Below are 22021 nucleotides of genomic sequence, written 5' to 3'. Positions count from 1 at the left end.
GAAACTAATAGTTACTTTGCTATCTATGCAGGGTCAGAAAGTTCTCGGATTTCTTTAAAAATATCTTACTTCGTGTTCTGAAGATGAACGAAGGTCTTACAGGTTTGGAAAGACATGAGGGTAAGTAAATAATGACACATTTGTCATTTTTGGATGAACTATCTCTTTAAGACATTAATTTCTGCAACTACATTTATATGCTATCTGGAGGAAATTGTGTATATTAATCACTTGTACACCATATAAGTACTTTAAAACAGGGCTTTTCAAACTTTTTCAGTTCAAGGATATTGCAAGGAACTTACAATTAGTGGATAGAATCTCACAATTCTGTGAAGAAAAGTCAAAAGAGTTATGAGAAAAAGTATGAATTGTGAGAAAAATTGTTGCAATACCTTTTTTACTTTTATTCTGTGGCCGAATAAAAAGAAATAAGAAACCTACTGTTACATATTGTATTTTAGTGAGTGTAGCGTTTTATTTCTGTCTTATAATTACACAGTTTGATGCATATTTGGTTCACGTTTTTCACAAAAATCTGTGTGCGATCAAACAATAATAGGTATGCTGTGAGGTTTCATGGACCCCCTGATAGAGACCCTTGCTTTAACTGATTTTAATGCTGTATAAGTGTTTCAAAGAAATCTTGACGAAATACAGTTCGGAGAACTGAGAATGCATTACATTTTATATTCTCTCCAGAGAAAATTGTCTTCAACTATACTGTATTGTGAAGAAAAAGCTCCCTGATTATGATTCTGCTTTTCAAGCACACTGGCGAGTCTCATTAACCTACAAGACACCATTGTGAGCTTGTCAGCTGCCATTGATTACGGCGAGACCCCCTAGTGGTCAGTGCAGGGGAAGTATCTCTGGCTGCACGAACACAGTATAGGCCAACGTAAAGGGCAACAAGCCCTGAGCAGAGGAACTACTGGATCAAAACAGAAGGAAGTTTGGTATCATTGTGTACTCACAAACAACCTTTCTCCCTACAGGAAGCATGCTGAACCTGACATGCAGAGCCTTCTTCGGATACAGTGGGGACATCAGTCCGCTTGTTTACTGGATGAAAGGAGAGAAGTTCATTGAGGACATGGACCAGAGTCGCATTCGAGAGAGTGAAATCAAGTAAGAAGGAACACAAGAGAGGCGAGAGTAAACATGTTATGTAATACAAAACTTAAAACAACCCCCCTAAAAAATAGCTTGTGTAAGGTTATCATTCTGATAAACATGTGCAAACATTAGAATTGCATGCAAATTACAGTCATATAACACTTAGAATCACAGCTAATGATGGTAAACCATTATAGTCATGCTGTTCAGTGATAAAAAATTAACTAGTCAAGTAGGTCAGCAAGAAAAAGGATAGTCATATAGTTTTCCTTCAGTACAGTCTTCCTGCCATACTTTGGAGTTCAATGTAAATACCAAGGTAAATCATTCAGTACAGTGTAGGGCTGTGCCGGTAGATGATATCGACGATAGTAGTATTTATTTACTGAGTATTTATTATTATTATTATTATTATCTTATTATTATTATCAGGCTAGTAGTATTATTTAATTAATGTTAGGGCTTATTTGTTCCATCATATTTCTTCTTATGCGTTTATACAGTTTTGTGCCTTATAACCAATCACACACGATTCCGCTAAGTTTAAAATTGCAACAGCCAATCAGATGAGTCATCGCTGAAACACTGAAGTTTTGTTGCTGGGTGCACGTCTTCGCAAACTGAATTCTGCTCTCTCGAAAATTCTCTCATCATAAACAATAATGTGCAAATGTACATGCAAATGTAAGAGAAATATTCATCATACAGGTTAGATAGCCTCACTGATTATAACAGGAGTCTTTTGTAAAATGCATAAACTCATGCTAGTGATGCATAAACTCAAGTTAGTGATGATGTGCTTTGTGAATGTAAATGTTCTTTGCTTGTTTAATGTAACTGCTGCTTGAATAGCTGAGGAAATGCAAGCATTATAATTAGTAACTTAGTAATAATTAGTTTTTATTAAATTGTTATCATGTTAAATACAAATTCCATTATACAAAAAAATATTGGTAACACTTAACAATAAGGTGTCATTTGGTAACATTAGTTAATGTACCATCTAGCATGAACGAACAAAAAACAATACATTTATTACACTATTTGGTAATGTTAGTTAATAAATACACTCGTTCATTGTTTCTTAATGTTAGTTCACAGTGCATTAAAGGAGAAGTTTACTTCCAGAACAAAAATTTACAGATAATGCATTCATCCCCTTGTCATCCAAGATGTTAATGTCTCTCTTTCTTCAGTCGTAAAGAAATTATGTTTTTGAGGTAAAAAAAAAATTCAGGATTTCTCTCCATATAGTGGAGTGGAGCTTCTATGGTGCCCATGAGTTTGAAATTCGAAAATGCAGTTTAAATGCAGCTTCAAATCAGTCTAAATGATTCCAGTCAAGGAATAAGGGTCTTATCTAGTGAAACGATCGGTTATTTTCTAAAAAAATGTTTAATTTCAGCATCAATGTTCAATTTATATACTTTTTAACCTGAAATGCTCATCTTGTCTAGCTCTGCGTGAACTCCTTGTATTCCAGTTCAAGACAGTTAGGGTATGTTGAAAAACTTCCATCTCATTTTCTCCTCCAACTTCAAAATCATCCTACTTCGCTGCAGAAGTACCAGCTCAGTGTTTACAAAGTGAACGTGCAAAGAAAATCAACCACCCTTTACAAAAAAATGTAAAACAGCAATGTAGGACGATTATGAAATTGGAGTTTTTTAACCTACTCTAACTGTCTTGAACTGCAGTACACAGAGTACACGCAGAGCTAGACAAGACTTCTCCTTTAACTAATGTTAACAAAAACAACTTGAGATTTTAATAATGCATTAGTAAATGCTGAAATTAACTAAGATACTAAATGCTGTAGAAGTATTGTTCATTCTTTTAAGTTAACAAAAACAACTTGAGATTTTAATAATGCATTAGTAAATGCTGAAATTAACTAAGATACTAAATGCTGTAAAAGTATTGTTCATTCTTAGTTCATGTTAGCTAATAGTTAAGTAAAGTGTTAACAAAATATTTAATGACATGAGATCCATATGCTACTTGGCTAGAAAGGTACAATTTGTAGTTAATAGATTACACTAACATTAGGCTGCTTTTAACTTTACCCTGGAGTTGGTTCACGCTGCACAATCATATCGTGTATTGGCGATCTCACAGGCTGACAATAGGATGATATGACTATGGAGCTTATCGCCCAACACTAGTACCATAATATATCAAAGTTTGATGGTATTACTATCACTGTACCGCCACAATGTTGTTGTAATAGTATACAGGAAACAGTTGTTTTTAAAACTAGCTTCCACTGTGAAACCGCTTATTCAATACGGTAGATAGTGCACGGCAAAGCACACTTTAAGTGTTCACTGAGATGTCGACAGTACATTTTCAATTACTGATATCACAAGCTTGTATATGAGCCTATTTATATCTAGCAGGGGTGGTCGCTGTGATGACACACTATTATTAATTCCCCTGTCTGAAAGGGAGCTGAATCTAAGCAAGTGCTGAATACATCCTAATAACACAGCGAAATGTATTTCGCACCATGCGCCGAATGCATTTGCATTTACACGCAGTTAAGGAGCAGCAATGTCAGCATCTTTTAAATGAAATTTCAGTTTCAAATGATTCAGCCAGGACAAACAAGAGAGTGAAAATGTGGTGTTATAATTAAACGAGAGCCCCAACCAAACCCGAAACTCTTCCTCCCAAAATTTCTAATCTCTACAAGCTGCTCAGTCTAAAATTTATCCCCAAAATCCTCCATCTAAAAGGGCTAATTAAAAACTTTTATTCCACTGCCTATGGTGAACAATGGCTCATTGTTTTGTTCTCTCCGCCAGGACCATCAGAGAACACCTGGGCGAACAGGAAGTGTCCATTACTCTGACCATAGATTCACTGGAGGAGGTAGATCTGGGTAATTATTCCTGTTATGCGGAAAACGGCAACGGGAGAAGACAAGCCAATGTACAGATTGGGAAACGAGGTAACACATTCAGCCGTAACGCACATGAACTCAACCGACTGAGTCATAGCAGCTGCTTCTCATTTAAAGAAACAGTTCACACAAAAATGAAAATTCTGTTTTCAGACTCTCTTTCTTTGATGAAAAACTACAAGAGATGTTCTGAAGAATGTTAAGGCTGCTCTTTTTCAGACAGTGAAAGCAGAGAGTGTCCAGGTGCTGTCAAATAAAAAAATCACCATAAAAAAATCAATAAAAGTGCAATTAAATGTGTTCATATATCTTAGTAGTTTGTAAGTACACTACTGCACTACTGCTGATTTTGAATGTCTTTGAAAGTCACGTATTCTCAGCAAAGCTGCATCTATTTTATTAAAAATATTAATATTGTTAAATATTATTACAATGTGATGTATTAACATATTTTATAATGTAATTTATTCCTGTGTTGACAAAGCTGATTTTTACCAGTCTTCAGTGTCACATGATCCTTTAGAAATCAGTCTACTATGCTGATTGCTGCTCAAGAAACATTTATTATTATAAATGTTAAAAATCATTTGTGATGCTTAATATTTTGACAGCCCCTAGTATTTACTTTTGCTATGTGGAAAAGAGCAGCTCGGACATTCTTCAAAGCTGCTCCTTTTTTGTCCCACAAAAGAAAGTAAGTCATACAGGTTTGGAACAACATGAGGGTGAGTAAATGATGACAGGATGTTCATTTTTTGGGTAAACTATCCCTTTAATGTGCTTTGGGGTTTCTTTACATAAACAGCACAGCATGTTCCTGTGTCTCCCTCCTCTTCTCTGTCTCTTTCTTTCTCTCCTTTCGGGAAATGCATCAGCATCTAAAATTCACTCTCTTTTAGAGAGAGCTGCTTTGAAGGCATCCTATCTTCTCTTTTAATGGCAGTTCAGAGGAGGAGACGGTTTCAGCAGTTCAGACACATTCTCTCCCTCTCAGCCCAACTCAAAACTCATTCAACTGTTCTCACACACACACACAAATGAATAAACCCACACTCTCTCTCTCTTTCAACTCGTCTTAGCCATACACACATATTTCTGCAGATAATCTCAAAGCCACACACTCACAAACACACACACAAACCAAATCTCTCAAATGCACCCCCTCTCTCTCCTTCAGCTCATTGCTGAGCACACAAACACACACTTTCACAATCTTTCAGCTTCTCTGAAGCATCTGAGTGTATCTTGCGTGTTTTCCTCCATTAGCTGTAGCGCAGAGGAGCTTTGAACAATATGAACATCATTAGCACTTAATCATTCTGAAGTCATTTTGCATTTCTCACCCCTTGTGTATGTCCTTAGCGCAGCATGAATTTCCGTGCTGGTCCAGGCTGGTTTGGTGCTGATCTGGCTGGTAGATTTGCTAGTGATGCTAATTGACAAAGGACGTCTTGTCGGTTTAGCTAGATGCCAGCACACCTGGTACCCTATGCTAGGGACCACATAACTAAAATTCTTGAATCTGAGAAGAATGGAATCTTCCAACTAAAATTGCCATGGTTACAGAACTAATGAAATAGTATTCTAGGCTTAGAATGTTTCTGTAATAGAGAGCAACTGTCGAGTGCTTAAAATAAAAACCACATTTGCTTTCTCCATGATGGAATTGATTTTGAATGCTAGTATAAACCTTTAAAGACAGACCTACTGTGAGCTACAAGGTTGTTGATTAATAGTATATGTTATTTTTAAAAAAAATCATTTTCAGCAGCAGAATTATTAGTGAAAAATTACATTATCCATGATTCGGCAGAGAAATCTCCACCAATCAGAGAATCTCGACAAGTAAATTGTGCCAAAAGAACTCAGTAAAACTTAATACTTAAGTAATTGTATGCATAACATAAATATATTGCAGTAAATGTTAGTCAAAAGTTTTTGAACAGTAAGAATTTTAATACTTTTTAAAGAAGTTTCTTCTGCTCACCAAGCCTGTATTTATTTAATCCAAAATACAGCAAAAACAGTAATATTGTGATATATCTTTACTATTTAAAATAACTGCTTTCTATGTAAATATATATTATAAAATGTGATCAAAGCTAAATTTCCAGCATATCATTACTCCAGGTATTATTTATTAATATTATCAATATTTAAAACACTTGAGTGCATTTTTTTCTTGATTCTATGATGAATAGAAAGATCAGCATTTATCTGAAATAAAAAGATTTTGTAACATTATACAGTGTACCATTCAAAAGCTTGGAGTCAGTATAATTTTTTTTCGGGGGGGGGGATTATAGAAATTAATACCTTTATTTAGTAAGGATGCTTTAAATTGATCAAAAGTGATGATAAAGACATTTATAATGTTACAAAATATTTTTATTCTAATCTACTCAGCTGTTTTCAACATAACAATAATAATAATAATAAATGTTATTTGAGCTGCAAATCAGAATATCAGAATGATTTCTGAAGGATCATGTGACTGGAATAATGATGCTAAAAATTCAGCTTTGAAATCATAGGAATAAATTACATTTTAAAATATATTCAAATAGAAAGCAGTTATTTTGAATACTAAAAATATTTTAAAATGTTACTGTTTTTGCTGTAATTTTGGATCAAATAAATGAAGGCTTGTTGAGCAGACTTCTTTAAAAAACATTAAAAATCTTACTTTTTAAGACTTTTGACTGGTATATACAACAACTTCTATCGAATTTTTTTTTGTTTGTTTGTTTGTTTGTTTCTCTGATTTTTTGCTTCAAATAAAAGTAATGCTGTGATTCACCTCATAGCTGGTTGTTTTGGTTCATAGCTTATAGCTCTTAAACGAAGATTTTTTTATTTAAATTCCTTTGGGGAAAAAATATTGGAAAAAATACAGAACCAAGGCTGCAGAAAAAAAGTGGATGGGTATGTGGAATTTTTACTCTCTTATCCCAGCATTAATGTTACCGCCACAGTATTTTTCACCGTCTCAAGGGTTCAAATGTATGCTATGCTAATTTTAATGTATTCCAGGACTATTTGTAATGTATTTTCTCTCTCTTTCCATTTTGTCTCGTGTGGTTTTGTCTCTCTCAGTGGAGCTGATGTACACCGTGGAGTTGGCTGGAGGACTGGGTGCGATTCTTCTGCTGTTGGCTCTGTTATTGTCTGTGTACAAGTGCTACAGGATCGAGCTGCTGCTGTGCTACAGGCATCACTTTGGTGGGGAGGATACAGACGGAGGTAAACGCCACACACGCTCCCTCTACAGGAGCTACTGAGCACAACACTGCAGCAATTCCATATGTTTTTTACTGTTACTGTATTCAACTCTTTTTTTCATCAGAAGCAATGTAAAATTTATAGAATATACTGTTAAACCTTCTATTTTTTTTTTTTTTTTTTTTTTGCACCTTAATGCTTACATTTGTTTGTTTTTTTTTGTTCTCTTTTGATTTTTTTTTTTGTGTATTTTGCTTTTCTTTTTTTATCCTATTCTTTTTTGTTTGTTTTGTTCTGTTTAATTAATTTGTTTTGTTGATTTGCCTGTTATTTATTTTGTTTCCTTTCATTTATTCCATAACTTCTCTTTCTTTCTTGTTCATGTTTTTTTATTTGTTTGTACTTTTTTATGGTTTGTTTGTCTGTAATCTTTTTCATTTGTTTGTCATTTTTAATTCTCTTTTGTTTATTTATTGTTTTGCATGTTTTTTGTTTCTTTATTTCTTTTTCTTTGATTGTTTCATTGTTGCCCCTTATGTTCTTGTATATTAATGTATTTGTTTATTCTTTCTTTTTTCATTCATTTATTCTTTCTATTCTTTATTCTTATTCATTTGTTGATTTTTTGTTCTCTCCATTTTTTATTTTTTTTCATCCTATTTGTTTGTTTTGTTAATTTGTCTGTTATTTTGTTTTCTTTATTTTTTAAGTTTATTTGTTTTTTTGTTTGTTTGTTATTTTTTTAATTTGTTCTTTCTTTTATTCTCTTGTTTATTCATTAATTTGCTTGTCTTTTTTTATTCATTCATTTGTCCATATTTCTTTTGATTGTTTGCATTCCCTTTCATCTGTTCTTTCTTTCTTTCTTTTGCACCTAAATTTTTTCATTTGTTTGTTCTTTTTCATTTGTTCATTTTTTATTCTCTTTACTTTATTTGCTTGTTCTTTCTTTTTGTCATCCTATTTTTTGCTTGTTTTGCTCTTTTTCATTTTTTTTCGTTAATTTGTCTGTTATTTTGTTCTCTTTCATTTATTCCATAATTTGTCTTTTCTTTCTTTCTTTTTCATGTGTTTGTTTGTTCTTTTTTGTTGTTTTGTTTTTCTCTATTCCTTTTCATTTGTTTGTTCTCTCTTTGTTATTCTATTTTTTAATTTTTTTTGTCTATTTTTAGTTTATTTTGCTCTCTTTAATTTATTCCATAATTTGTCTTTTCTTTCTTTCTTTTACATGTGTTTGTTTGTTTGTTCTTTTTTGATGTTTTGTTTTTCTCTATTCCTTTTCATTTGTTTGTTCTCTCTTTTTTATTCTATTTTTTATTGTTTTGCTCTTTTTAATTTTTTTTGTCTGTTGTTTATTTTGTTCTCTTTAATTTATTCCATAATTTGTCTTCTCTTTCTTTTTTTTTCATTTGTTAGTTCTTTTTTGATGGTTTGTTTTTCATTATTCTTTTACATTTGTTTGTTCTCTCCTTTTTATCCTATTTTTTGATTGTTTTGCTCTTCTTAATTTTTTTTTTTGTTTGTTCTCTCTTTTTTATTCTATTTTTTTATTGTTTTGCTCTTTTTAATTTTTTTTTGTCTGTTGTTTATTTTGCTCTCTTTAATTTATTCCATAATTTGTCTTCTCTTTCTTTTTTTTTCATTTGTTAGTTCTTTTTTGATTGTTTTTTTTTATTATTCTTTTACATTTGTTTGTTCTCTCCTTTTTATCCTATTTTTTGATTGTTTTGCTCTTCTTAAATTTTTTTTGTTTGTTTGTTTGTTCTTTCTTTTGTTCTCTTTTGTTTATTCGTTGATTTGCTTGTTTTTTTTCCCTTTTCCTCCATTTCTTTATTTCTTTGATTGTCTCGTTGTTGTTCCTTTTGTTCTTGTACAGTGATTTGTGAATTAAATTGTTTCTCTTTCCTCCTCAGAAAATAAAGAGTACGATGCGTACCTGTCCTACAGTAAGGTTGAGCTAGATCAATGGGGTCAGGAATTACAGGAAGAGGAGCGCTTTGCTCTGGAGATTCTCCCTGACGTCCTAGAGAAACATTACGGATACAAACTCTTCATCCCCGACCGAGATCTCATTCCGACCAGCAGTACGTGCAGAATGTGTGTTTTGTCTGAATGTGTGTCTTTGTTAGTGTGTTTGTAAATGTTGTCTTAAATGTTTAAAATGCTTTCATTAGCACATGAGGTTCACAGAAATGTCACGAATAGTCATAAAAATGAATTTTCAGAAATGAATTCAGAAACCCAACAAACAAAACAATCACAAAAGAAAGTTGCGCAGACAGAGATATGACAAACAGCACTAATTGTACAGAACTAATGAAAACTCCTCGATCATTCGTAATGAAGTGTGACATTTTCAGCTCATAAACATGATAGCAGCACTGGATTTATCCTGCTTCCTAATACTGCAAAGTAATTTAATCATTTGTAATTAAATCTAATTAAACTCCCTCATCAGCATTAATATGACCAGAAGGCCTTATGTTGACTCGGTTAAAAAAGAAAGGAACTCAGTATTCCAAAATGTGGGCAAGTAAAATAATAATACTATAACTGTTTTTGTTTCATTGCAAGCCATCAGAGCCAGTTTATGTGACACGGTGTGTTCGTTTGCATCATATGTCAGGTGTTTTTGCCCTGTATGTGTGCTGTGTCTGAAAGCTGAATGTTTATGTCCAGGTATGAGCAGTCAGCATTACCAGGATGACACACATCTTCTTAGAGGTACAGCTTTGTTTGAATGCAAAAACACGCGTGCACACGTGTACGGTGCATGCAGATTGTTTTTCATGAATGACTGTGGTCAATCTGTCTTACATGTGCGTTTGTCCTCATTGTACGACCTGCTATTTTGGTATTACAGTTTCTTTCTTTGTCTGTGCTGTTTACTTCCCGTAGCGTACATAGAGGACGTGTCCCGCTGCGTAGACATGAGTAAACGGCTGATCATCGTGCTGACCCCGAGCTACGTGCTGCGTCGCGGGTGGAGTATATTCGAGCTGGAGTCCCGTCTGCGCAACTCTCTGGTTTCAGGGGACATTAAAGTGATCTTAATCGAGTGTGCCGATCTGCGAGGAGTCATTAACTACCAGGAGGTGGAGGAGTTAAAACAATCCATTAAATGCCTGAGCGTGGTGCACTGGAACGGCCCGCAGAGCAACAAGCCCGGCTCGCGCTTCTGGAAGCAGCTCCGCTACACCATGCCCTACCGCCGCCCCCAGCAAACCCTCACCAATCACGCGCTGGACGCCAGCGAACCGGGGCCCTTCGCCGACCTGCAGACCGTCTCGGCCATCTCCATGGCCACGGCCACGTCCGCCGCCTTGGCGCCGGCTCACCCCGAGCTGCGCCCGTCCCTGCGGAGCTCGTACCGCTCGCACTCGCTGGCACGGCAGAAACACTCGCACTACCGCAGCTACGACTACGAGCTGCCCTTCACGGCCGGAGGAACGCTGCCGCCCCAGCACACCTACTGCAACCTGCCCCTCACCCTCCTGAACGGCCAACGGCCCGTCAACAACAAGACCCTGCGCCAGCACAGCCTGGACGAGCACCACGGCAACAACGCCATGCTCCCGCTGCTGCCCAGAGAGACGAGCATCTCCAGCGTCATCTGGTAGACGCAGAGAATCGGAAACGCATCCCAGTTTGGGCCGCCTGGCACACGGGGGACTGAATACGCTGGCATACAGCACAGGACTCAATGAGGTTAGTGGTTTCCTGTGAGCTAAATGATCGTTCTGTCCACGGTCTGAGGATGTGAGTCTTTGATCCGGCGGCGAGGGACGTCGCAGTGCCGTATCCGTAGGCGTGAACTGAGCGTATAAAGTCACACCACGTGGAGGTATACAGGGTCTCGTGTAGATGTTAGCGTTATATTTGTAGCACCGCTGTCTTCCTGTCTCCATGTTCGGTTTGATCACGCCATCTATTTTTACTCGTTAACGCTTGATGCTTTTGTTTCGTCCCTTCTTCTTTTTTTTAGGCTTTGGACATTCGATTGAGATTTTTTTGTTTTTTCTACCTTCTTTTGGACTGAAATATTCCTCGTTTGATTTTAGCTACTGTCGTTTTGCTCGGAAGCTACTGCGTTTTGTTCCGTCCCTCTTTCTGTTGTCCGATGTAAGGTATGTATTTATGGTTTTAATTGCAAAATTTTCAAGAAGGAAATATATTACAAATTATGCAAAATATACGAAAGCCTAAAGGGGTCGACAGAGGTGATCAGAGAGCGGCGCTGTTTTCTTTTACAAAAGGAGCAGTACCATTTCTCAAATATTAAGGGGATTTTAAATGATGAGAAATCTATTTTTATATCTGAAGAGTGCTGATTCTCTCTAATACCACAGGGTCAATGGGACAATGGGACTGAAGACTCTCTTATTTGTGAATTTGGGTATTTTATACAGTTTGCTACGTTGTTCTCATCTGTGGAGAAAAGGAGAAAAGTTTTACGTTAACTTCTGAAACAATAATCGACTGCATTTTTGTTTGTGTTTTTTTTTATTTATGTTCATAGTCTAGGACTTTTGATTCACAGACAGACTTTTTTCACCTTCTTTCACAATCTGTTTAACTCTCAGTCTGACGTCTTAACACACTGGTTACATGCTTGTCTTTTTCTCCTCTAGCTGCTGTGTGACTCAGATACATGCTGGCATGTTTCGCAGAGGAACACAGGCCTGTATACTCGCATTCTAGCATAGAGTGTCAAATAACTCCGCTTGAAAACATACCATATGATTTAATAAATGCCCAAAGTCGACATGTATTTGTTGTATCTTGTCTAGAGGTTTTCCTGATCTAGGGGTTTTCACTTATGGCAGCATGTACTGACTCTAAGGGGGAAAAACACAAAGCTAGAATCAGAACCAAGAGGTTTTTGACAGTAAAAAGAGGTCTAACTGTATAAAAAAAAGACGAAACAACAACAACGACAAAAAAAAAATCAGAGACTATTCCTGTAATTTCTTTTCTCCTATTTTACTTTGTTCTTTTTTTTCCGAAATTCAGTTGCAAAAAAAAGTTGTTTATAAAATAATTAGAATTATGTATGAATGTTTACCTCTTGAGTATGCATAGAGACTAGTTGTGTATCCTGATTTGAATATTTACTGTATTATGAACAACAGCTATCACAGAGAGATGTGTGATCTCTCTAGAGGCACAATCATTTTTCTTTTTATATTGTTTCTCACTGTGTACAGTAAAGTCACAAACCACTATAAGCTGGTCGGTGAAATTTTTGTGTGTGTGTGTGTACTGGTATTTACTATGTTATGGGGTCCAAATGTCCTCACAAGGACAGTAATAGCCGTCAATTTTGACATTGCGGGGACAACAAACAAGCTTATAAATCATACAGAATGAAGTGTTTTGAAAATCTGAAACTGCAGAAAAGTTTAGGTGTAAGGGGACAGAAAATAGAGTTTGTGTAATAGAAAAACCATTACGCCTATGGAATGTCCCCATAATGATAGGAATACCTGTGTGTGTGTGTGTGTGTGTGTGTGTGTGTGTGTTGTGTGTGTGTGGTTGGAGAGGTGTGCGAGGCCTGGTGTGAATTCTCTCACAATGGATTGTCTGTGTAAGACACTTATATTTGACTAGCAAACACAAAGTTTTAGATTCTAGGTGAGTTGCTAAAACTGAATATTTCAATTATGCTTTTGAACAAAATGCTGAATACTGAGTACTATGGTTGAACAAGCAAAAAAATCTTTTCATATCATATGCATATGAATTCACCTCTTTAAATAAAAGAGAAAAACAACATCTAATGCACTTATTTCTGTATTACTACAGACTGTGACATCTAAAAAGATTCTATTTTGTGCTTTATAATCTGGATTTGTTATAGAATGGAAATGAGTCTTTGAAAATGGCATGTAGACAGATACCATAAATAAATATTTAACATAAAAAGACTTTAAGTAATTATTGAATGGACGTATGGACATAAGTAAAAACAATACTTAAAATAGTGAAGTGACATCACAATAACTGGAGCATAATTACTGCCAGTGCAAGCTTTACAGTAAAGTCAATGTTTTGGGTATCGTGAACTAACAATGAACAATATTTTACAGTAATTATTATCTCTAGGTTAAAGGAATAGTTCACCCCAAAATGAAAATCGATTAAAAATGTTCTCACCCTCAGGCCATCCAAGATATAGATGAGTTTGTTTCTTCATTACAACAGATTTGGAGAAATTTAACATTACATCATTCACCAACGGATCCTCTGCGGTGAATGGGTGCCATCAGAATGAGAGTCCAAACAGATGATAAAAGCATTACAAAAAATCAGCTGACTAAAATCAATGAATGAGAGTCTAAAGCTGCATTTGTAAGAAACAAATAGGTTTTTTTAACTTTAAACCATCACTTCCAGCCCCCAAAAACAAGTCTATAATCCATAATTCTTCCTCTAGTGTTGTTTTTTAACTTGTAAACGTGTTTGATATGTGCATGTTTCTCTCCTGATTCAGACAAGACAAGCCTTTCACAAGAATAAGCAAGATCATAGATAGAGGATTTGTACTGTATTTTTGCCGAAAGCAATGGTTTAAACAAACAAAAAGTTAAAAATATTTTGATTAATTTTTTTCCCACAGACTTGAGAAGAAGAATTGTTAATGCCCATAAAGGAGGAAAAGCATATACACATTTATTAAAGTGTTTTCAAATGTCAAGAACTGGCGTTAAAAAATATTATCAAGAAGTTTGAAGACACCCACACAGTGGAAAGCAGAGGCAGGAAGCAAAAGGTTTTAAAAACTAAAGAAAAGTAGTGGGAGCGGTTTCTAAAGACCGATCACTAGAAGCCTGCACAGGAATGGACTATGAAGTTGCCGACCAAGAAAAATTCCACTCCATAGCTCACTTCTGGTGAAAAACTACCTCCAAATGAGCAAAGTGAACATTCTTGACTGGCCTGCACAAAGCCCAGACTTGAATCAATAGAAAATCTTTGGGGCTCCCTGAAGACCAGAGCCCATGCAGGAGACTAGCAAATCTGGAGGAGCTTGAGAAATTTGCTTAGGAAGAATGGGCTGTGACTCCTCAAGAGACATGTCTGGAACTTGTTGAGAACTACAACAAACAACTAAAGGCTGTTATCAAGCAAAAGGGATACACCATTGACTACTAACATCAGAGGGCTAACCATTTTGACCTGTAGACTTTTTTATTCTTGGTTAAAATTTAATTTCTATTTGTATTACGAACACTTCCAAGCTTCCTAAATAACCTATTATGTTTAGAGATGCAGTGTTGAAAAAAATCTCTCTGTTAAACAGCACTTTTATTTGAAAAATAATGAAATATTCATAGGGAGCTAATAATTTTGTCTTCAACTGTACTTCTTGGATGGCCTGAGGACTATTCCTTTAATGTTAATTTATAAAAATGCTATTGTTAACTGTTAATTCACATTGCTTCATAATATTTAAAATGATGTTCATTTATACATATTTAACTTAAAATAGTAAAAAAGTAATAGCATATATAGAAATTAACATTAGCTGTTATGATTCTGTTTCTGATACACTACCAGTCAAAGGTTTTAGACAGTAAGGTTTTTTATGTTTTTTAAAGACGTCTCTTCTGCTTACCAACCCTGCATTTTTCTATTTTAAATATATTTTAAAATGTAATTTATTCCTGTGATTTCAAAGCTGAGTTAGCATCATGATCCAGTCACATGATCCTTCAGAAATCATTCTAATATTCTGATTTGCAGCTCAAAAAATGATTTCAGGTTTCTTTGATGAATAGAAGTTCAGCAGAACAGCATTTATCTAAAATAGAAATCTTCATCACTTTTGATCAATTTAAAGCATCCTTGCTAAATAAACAGTATTAGTTTCTAAAAAAGAATTATACTGTCTCCAAGATTTTGAATGGTATAATGTATAATGCTTCAGATAAATGCTGATATTTGAATCTTTCTATTCATCAAAGAATTTTAAAAAATATTGATAATAATAATAATTATAATAAATGTTTCTTGAACAGCAAATCAGCATTTTAGAATGATTTCTGAAAGATCATGTGACACTGAAGATTAGAGTAATGATGCTAAAAATGTAGATTTGATCACAGGAATAAATTACATTTTAAAATATATTTAAATAGAAAACAGTTATTTTAAATAGGAAAAATATTTCACAATATTACTGCTTCTGCTGTACTTCAGATCAAATAAATACAGGCTTGGTGAGCAGAAGAGACTTCTGAAAGAAAAATCTACCTGTTCAAAAACTTTAGACTTGTAATGATTAACTAATGATAACAAATTGAACCTTATTGTAAAGTTTTTTGCATAATTTTGTTGTCCATAGGAATTTTCCAACATAAATTGGTGTTTTTTTACCTAGCTTTCTTGTGGATGTAGTTAGTGTTGCTCTGAAAGTTCCTGTCTATTATAGTGCAGAGATATTTAAAGCTGGTGACCTGCTTCACATCCTGTGCTGCCAACTCGAGCGTAACTTTCTAATCACGGCTCCTTCGTCTTGGTGATATTAATGTGTGGGGAGCTGTTATCAAACCAGAAGACATGGCTGTCAACATACTGAAAATAGACTATTTACATCCTCCTAGCAAGCGACCAAAGCTGTATCATCAGCATACTTGAAAGGAGCAGGTCACTGTTGTTACACTGCACTTGACTGCTATATATTAACATGATATAACAGGAGAGATGCAGCAGCACACATCCCTGAGGAGCACCAGTCGGATGAGGAGCTGTTCATACGGACTTGCTGAAGCAGCACTTTGATGCAAAGGACCAACCTGCTGTTCACATTTACATCATGTGGTAGATACTTTAGGGTTGGACTGTATTAAAGGCAGAAGAGTTAGTTTTGTTCAAATGCTGTCGGACGTTATCCAGCATAGGTTAGCTTGATAAGCAAAATGCACAGTGCACTTCACCTTTTTCAGATTAAAAATGTTTACAGTAGAGGCCCTGTGCATTTAAGAATAACTGATGTAAGATCAATAGGTCAAATTGCATTAAAAAGATTTTGCACGTGGAGTTTGGGTGCAGGGATGTACGGGGATGTCCTTCAAGGCCAGGGTTGTAACGTTTCTGAAACATTCGTGTAAACACAGACCCCTGCTGTGCAGCATTCCTTTAAAACCTTTCCCTTCAGCACATCTCGATCCTATAACCTTCAAACCTAAGCTTTTAAAACTTTTTTTTAAACCTCAGGCAAGGTCTGTCAAACCAACATTCAAAGTTTATCTTGGTGGACTTTTTCTAGTTTAATAACTTCAAGACACATCAGAAATGTCAGCACACATGAAAAATAAATGTTTATTTTATTTATTTATTGCTTATTATTATTACTATTCAATGCTATAAGACCCAAATGTATTTCATTAACCATATTAGCTACCAGACAAAGAAGTGAATATATTTCAGTGATTTGTGCATTTAGTTTGTTCCAAAAGGTTTATGTTTAAGACATTTAACCACCTTGTTCTTCAACGCGGAATCCGGTTCATTTTTTTGTATTATTATTATTGTTATGCAATTATGTACATATTAATACAAATATATACATCTCACAACAGTAATAGAAGAAATAGAAAAAAGGGTATACAGAGAGAATGAAAAAAAACACAAAAGAACAAGTGCATGTACATGGGTAAAAAGGATTTATGCCACGGATGAAAGAAAAATTAAAACATTTAATTCACCAAATTAAAGTGACACAGTGCTTCATAAGTCTCTTTAGCTTTTCTGTTTCTAATATTTTGCAAAGTAGTACCATATTGTTTAATTTCTTTAATAAAATGTTCACAATTTAGCTTAGCTTTAGCCCATTTCTTTACATGAATGTGATGTTTTCCAAGAAACACCAGGGTTTGCACTTCACAATTTGGTCAGTTTCCTGGATGTGCAGCCACATTGGAGGTGCTCGGATGTAAACAACAGCATGGATTGCATGGTTAATGTACTTCTGAACACATTGTTCAGCTAATTTATGATGTCTAAACCATAGGGAAAAATGTGAAAGCTGCTAAATCATATAGACTAATTCAGTGTTTGCAAACAGTGATGACGTTTTTGTAGACTGAGCTTATCGAGTTGCAGAAAATGATGGTTTTCATCCATTGTCTGTCCGTTTAAACATCTGCGTTTTAACTCAAAATGGCGTCTTTGAAGACAGTAATCTATAAAAATGATTTGCATTCCGTTACCAGTGTTACCAGAGTTTTTCTGCCACCATTATGTGCGTACAGCTGCAAGTGACCTAAGTGTATTGTCTACTATGAATTGGTCTATAGAGAATGACTTAGTAAGCAGGAAAGGGCACAATATTTTGACAAACTAAAGTTAATAGGTGGTAAAGATATACATACGAGCGGTATTAATTAATATATTAGCCTAATATTCCACCTGCCTGAGCGAAAATGATAAAAAAAAAACAAATACGAATGTGGTCAAGATTCTTGCCCTGAAAATCCTGGTTCAGTTTGGCCTACGACAAACGCCTTTTGTTCCTCAGAGAGTTTTTTGCACTCTTCTCCTTGATTTATTATAACTTTGGCAGTTTATAATACTTCAAATGTTTTTCCCTGGTCCGACTGATTAGTACAGCCCAAAACATGACAATAATTGATTATTTTGAGCAGCAATAACCAGCAAAATATGCGAGTTTCATTTGGTTTAGTGTCATTGTTTACTTTGTCTCACCAATATGGCCGATTGATGACGTGTCGTGAAAACGAGAAGAATAACAACGTGCAGTAAAAAAATAATGTAGACTTATACATTAAAAATGATACGGTTAGACGCCAATTTGCAATATCAAGCAGCCAAACGAGCTGTTTTGTACACAGATAAGACCGGAAGCCATACCCATAAAAGTTACAAATGGCCACACTTACACTTTAAGGAAGAAAAAAGTGGATAAAATGTAAGAACCCCCTTTTTTTTCATATGTATATGGCATTTTCCTAATAACAATTTGCATTGTGCTGTTCTGTACATCTCAAAATGTCATTCTGACATTTAAAAAGTATAAAATACTGTCTTAAACCCTAGTTTTCTGTTGAAAAGTAAATGCAATGATACATAGGATTTAGATAAATAGGAAATCTGTGTAAATATTAGCTCTGACACGTACATTTTTGTATTCCTGATACCAGTTTTTTGGAATGAATATGCACGGTTTATAGTACATGTGAAATGTTTTTGTTAAAGATTTAAGATTTGAATGCGGCTTAAAGCGCCCCCTTGGGGACGACATATCAGATTCATAAGATGTACAGTAGGCGGCGATAATACACCACTTTTGTAACGAACCGAAGTGAAACAAAAGAGAAGAAGAGTAGGCAGACCCGTTCAAATCATGGCACAGAAGTGTCTCAGCCAAAACATGAACAGACAACACCCGTTAAAACTGCAGCGAATGCGTGTAGGCTGTGTGATCAGAGTTTCAGTCCATCCAGATGTAATAAATACAGACTGTTTCACGGACATAAGCTTGCCAACAAAGCGGATTACACGGTCGTGCTGGAGGAATTTGTTGGCAAACTTCAGGACACGACTCTGACCATCTGCGGCTCGTGTAAAACTTTGTTACTGAGGTACGGACGCGTGTCCAAAGTCCCAGAACGAATTAAAATGCTCATTCAGGAAATGTGGAAGAGAAACGGTCCCAGACTAGAGGTGATGGACACAGCAGCATATGATGATGATGAAGACAAAAACACTCAGAAACACTGCATCCAGCTCAATATAGTCCACTGACAGCACTGCAGCCAAAGTATCCGACAAAGCTGTAACAAAGTTGCTGTCAACATTAGGTGTAACGTTATATGGTCTGGAGCAGAGCAACATCTGTCCTGGAGTAGCGATGACCTGCAGAGTTTAGTTCTAACACACCTGAACAAGCAAATCAAGCAAAGAATTGGCACAGTTCTTGCCAGAAGCCACTTTTATGCGGGCAAACTATATGAAATTGATTAGGATTTTTGTGACGTATCTGTTTTGCTATGTTTTTAATAAAATACTGTCTTAAAGCATTACGTTTCTGCAATGTTTTAAATATTAAATTAACCAACAAATACACTTGAGAGCAAAAGTTTACATACACCTTGCAGAAACATGCAAAACGCATGTTATTTTTTATTTAGTACTGACCTGAATTAAGATATTTCACATAAAATATGTTTACATATAGTCCACAAGAAAAAATTATAGTTTATTTATAAATAATGACCCTGTTCAAAAGTTTACATATACTTGATGTATATAAACTGTGTTGTTACCTGAATGATCCATAGCTGTGTTTTTTATTTAGTTATAGTTGTTCATAAGTCCCTTGTTTGTCCTGAACAGTTAAACTGCCTGCTGTTCTTTAGAAAAATCCTTTAGGGCCCACAAAGTTTTTCAGCATTTTAGTGTATTTGGACCCTTTCCAACAATGACTGTATGATTTTGAGATCCATCTTTTCACACTGAGGACAACTGAGGGACTCATATGCAACTATCACAGAAGGTTCAAACGCTCACTGATGCTCCAAAGGAAAAAACGATTCATTAAGAGCCAGGGGTGTAAACTTTGGAACAGAATGAGGATGTGTACATTTTTCTTATTTTGCTTAAATGTCTTTTTTTTTTTTTTTAGCACTGCCTTTCAGAACCTACAGAAGATACTTACATTAAGTTAAATTTACCCTAATCTTCAAATTAAAAAAAGTCACCCCCAGCTCTTTCTTTCTGGAGCATCAGTGAGCATTTGAACTTTCTGTAATGGTTGCATGTGAGTCCCTCAGTTGTCCTCAGTGTGAAAGGATCTCAAAATCATACAGTCATTTTTGGACAGGGTTCAAATACACAAAAATGCTGAAAAACCAAATAATTTGTGGGACCTGAAGAACTTTTCTGAAGAACAGCAGGCTAGTTAAACATAATGTAAACATACAAAAGTACAAGTATAAGAAATTATAGATACAACAGTTAACCATCTGACTATACATATACTATAAATACTATAACTACAATAAATAGTTGACTACACATACACAAACTGAGACTAAAAAAACTTTACGTAAGTACTGTACGTGAAGTTTTAAGAGATATTTGTATATGAGATTGTGCAAAAGAGATAATTTGTGCCTTAAATTGTGCAAAAGAGAGATTTTGAGGGAAGCAGCACATAGTGCAAAAAGATTCGTAGAATCACAAATACACATATATAATCCTATTGTGTCTTTGTAGCAGCGAGTGTTTATAGAAAGTGTCTAATGTACATAACGAAGGACTCACAAACAACTATCACTAAACAAAAAAAAACAGCCATTGCACAGTAATAAGAATCAAGCGTTTGTAAACTTTTAAACAGGGTCATTTTATAAATTCAACTATTATTTTCTCTTGTGGATTATATGTAAATGTCTTTTAGGTGAAATATCTTATTCAGGTCAGTACTAAATAAAAAATAACATGCATTTTGTATGATCCCTCTTATTTTGGTAAAATAATTAACATTTTGCAGATTCTGCTGTTGTTACACTGTTATCGTGACCTCATCAAATTGGATGTGATTACTGTCTTATCACAGTGGAAATAAATATGGTATTTTACATCTTTGGTTCAGTTTTGTATACAAATGGCTGTTCAGAATAGAACAATAAAATTCACTCTGTCATATTCTTACATTTCATGTGTTTTCTGGTAAGTATATTGTGACTCAACACATGGAAATTATGACCGCCCCTTAGGAACGTTAACCATGGTTTTACTACAAACAAAACCAAAAAAAATATGGTTACTATACTATAGTTAAACCATAGTAACCACAAATTAACCGTGATTTTGCTACACTAACCATAGTTTGACCATGGTATTCATAGTAAAACTACGGTTGAACAGATAGTAATCAATATGCCAAAAAAAACTATGGTTACTACACTTTTACTACTTTTATAAAGGACTGTAGCAGGGGAGTGAGATATATCTGATTTATTACAATAAATGTGTTTGTATTGTGACTAAATGTTTATAATGAGCTGTTAATTTCTTCCAGGAGAAGCTTAAAACTGCATCAAAAACTTTACAGGACAAACTAAGAACATTTGAGGAGTTTCAACAGACTTCGCATCAAATTGCAAAACATATTAAGGTCGAAACTGTGTTTTCAAGTTACTCAACTAAAGTGAAATGTTTATTAATGTATATATTTAACTTATTTTTCAATGTGGAAGTAGCCATTTCCTGTGAATGTGCAAGACTTCTGATTCATTAGCTGCTGTAGGTAAATAACTATGTCATTCCTTTTTCATTTATCTTTTGTTACATTGTAGATTTTTAAAATGGGTGAAGTAATTTGACTGTATTCAGTAATTTGCAAAAAAAAAAAAAATTACAAAACAGCTTCATTTACAAAAAAAAAAAAAAAAATGTTTTTCCAAGTTTAAACCATCAGAGTTTCCCAGTGTAAACCATCGGATCCAGAGGACATTTCTGGAGTTCTGATCAATGTGCCGAAACACCTGAGCGACCTGAAGTTTACTGAGTTTTCTGAGAAGATGCAGAAAACTTACAGTGAGTGAAGAACACAACACTGAATTCAGAATTCTTGGCGTGTTTGCTTAGAAAACACTGGGCCGGTACTTTAGCATATGTCACATGTTCATGATTACGTAATGTGTGAGGTCTAGTGCAAGACAAGCATTTGTAGTCAAAAAGTATATAAATTTGTATTTTTCTTAGAAAATGGCTGATCGTTTTGACCATTATTCCTCAAATGAG

At 34.9% G+C, this 22021-nt stretch overlaps 1 protein-coding gene across 5 annotated transcripts in view; it reads left to right on the top strand.

The window, feature by feature from the left end:
• The window catches only part of il1rapl1a (interleukin 1 receptor accessory protein-like 1a), a 128748-nt gene extending 116737 nt beyond the window's left edge, over window positions 1–12011 (top strand). For 3 of the 5 annotated variants that reach the window (XM_051119549.1, XM_051119548.1, XM_051119546.1), the window contains 6 exons: window positions 999–1131; window positions 3927–4072; window positions 7121–7267; window positions 9160–9330; window positions 9926–9970; window positions 10145–12011. In XM_051119549.1, the coding sequence (XP_050975506.1) occupies window positions 999–1131; window positions 3927–4072; window positions 7121–7267; window positions 9160–9330; window positions 9926–9970; window positions 10145–10866 (1364 nt within the window). In that variant the 3' untranslated portion in view covers window positions 10867–12011. The remainder of the gene's footprint in view (window positions 1–998; window positions 1132–3926; window positions 4073–7120; window positions 7268–9159; window positions 9331–9925; window positions 9971–10144) is intronic. The other 2 variants (XM_051119550.1, XM_051119547.1) reach the window with 1 other exon arrangement.
• Window positions 12012–22021: the final 10010 nt, after the last annotated feature.

The sequence above is a fragment of the Labeo rohita genome, chromosome 9, assembly GCF_022985175.1.
Source record: "Labeo rohita strain BAU-BD-2019 chromosome 9, IGBB_LRoh.1.0, whole genome shotgun sequence".
Lineage (NCBI taxonomy): Eukaryota > Metazoa > Chordata > Actinopteri > Cypriniformes > Cyprinidae > Labeo > Labeo rohita.
This window is presented reverse-complemented; position numbering and strand designations above follow the sequence as displayed.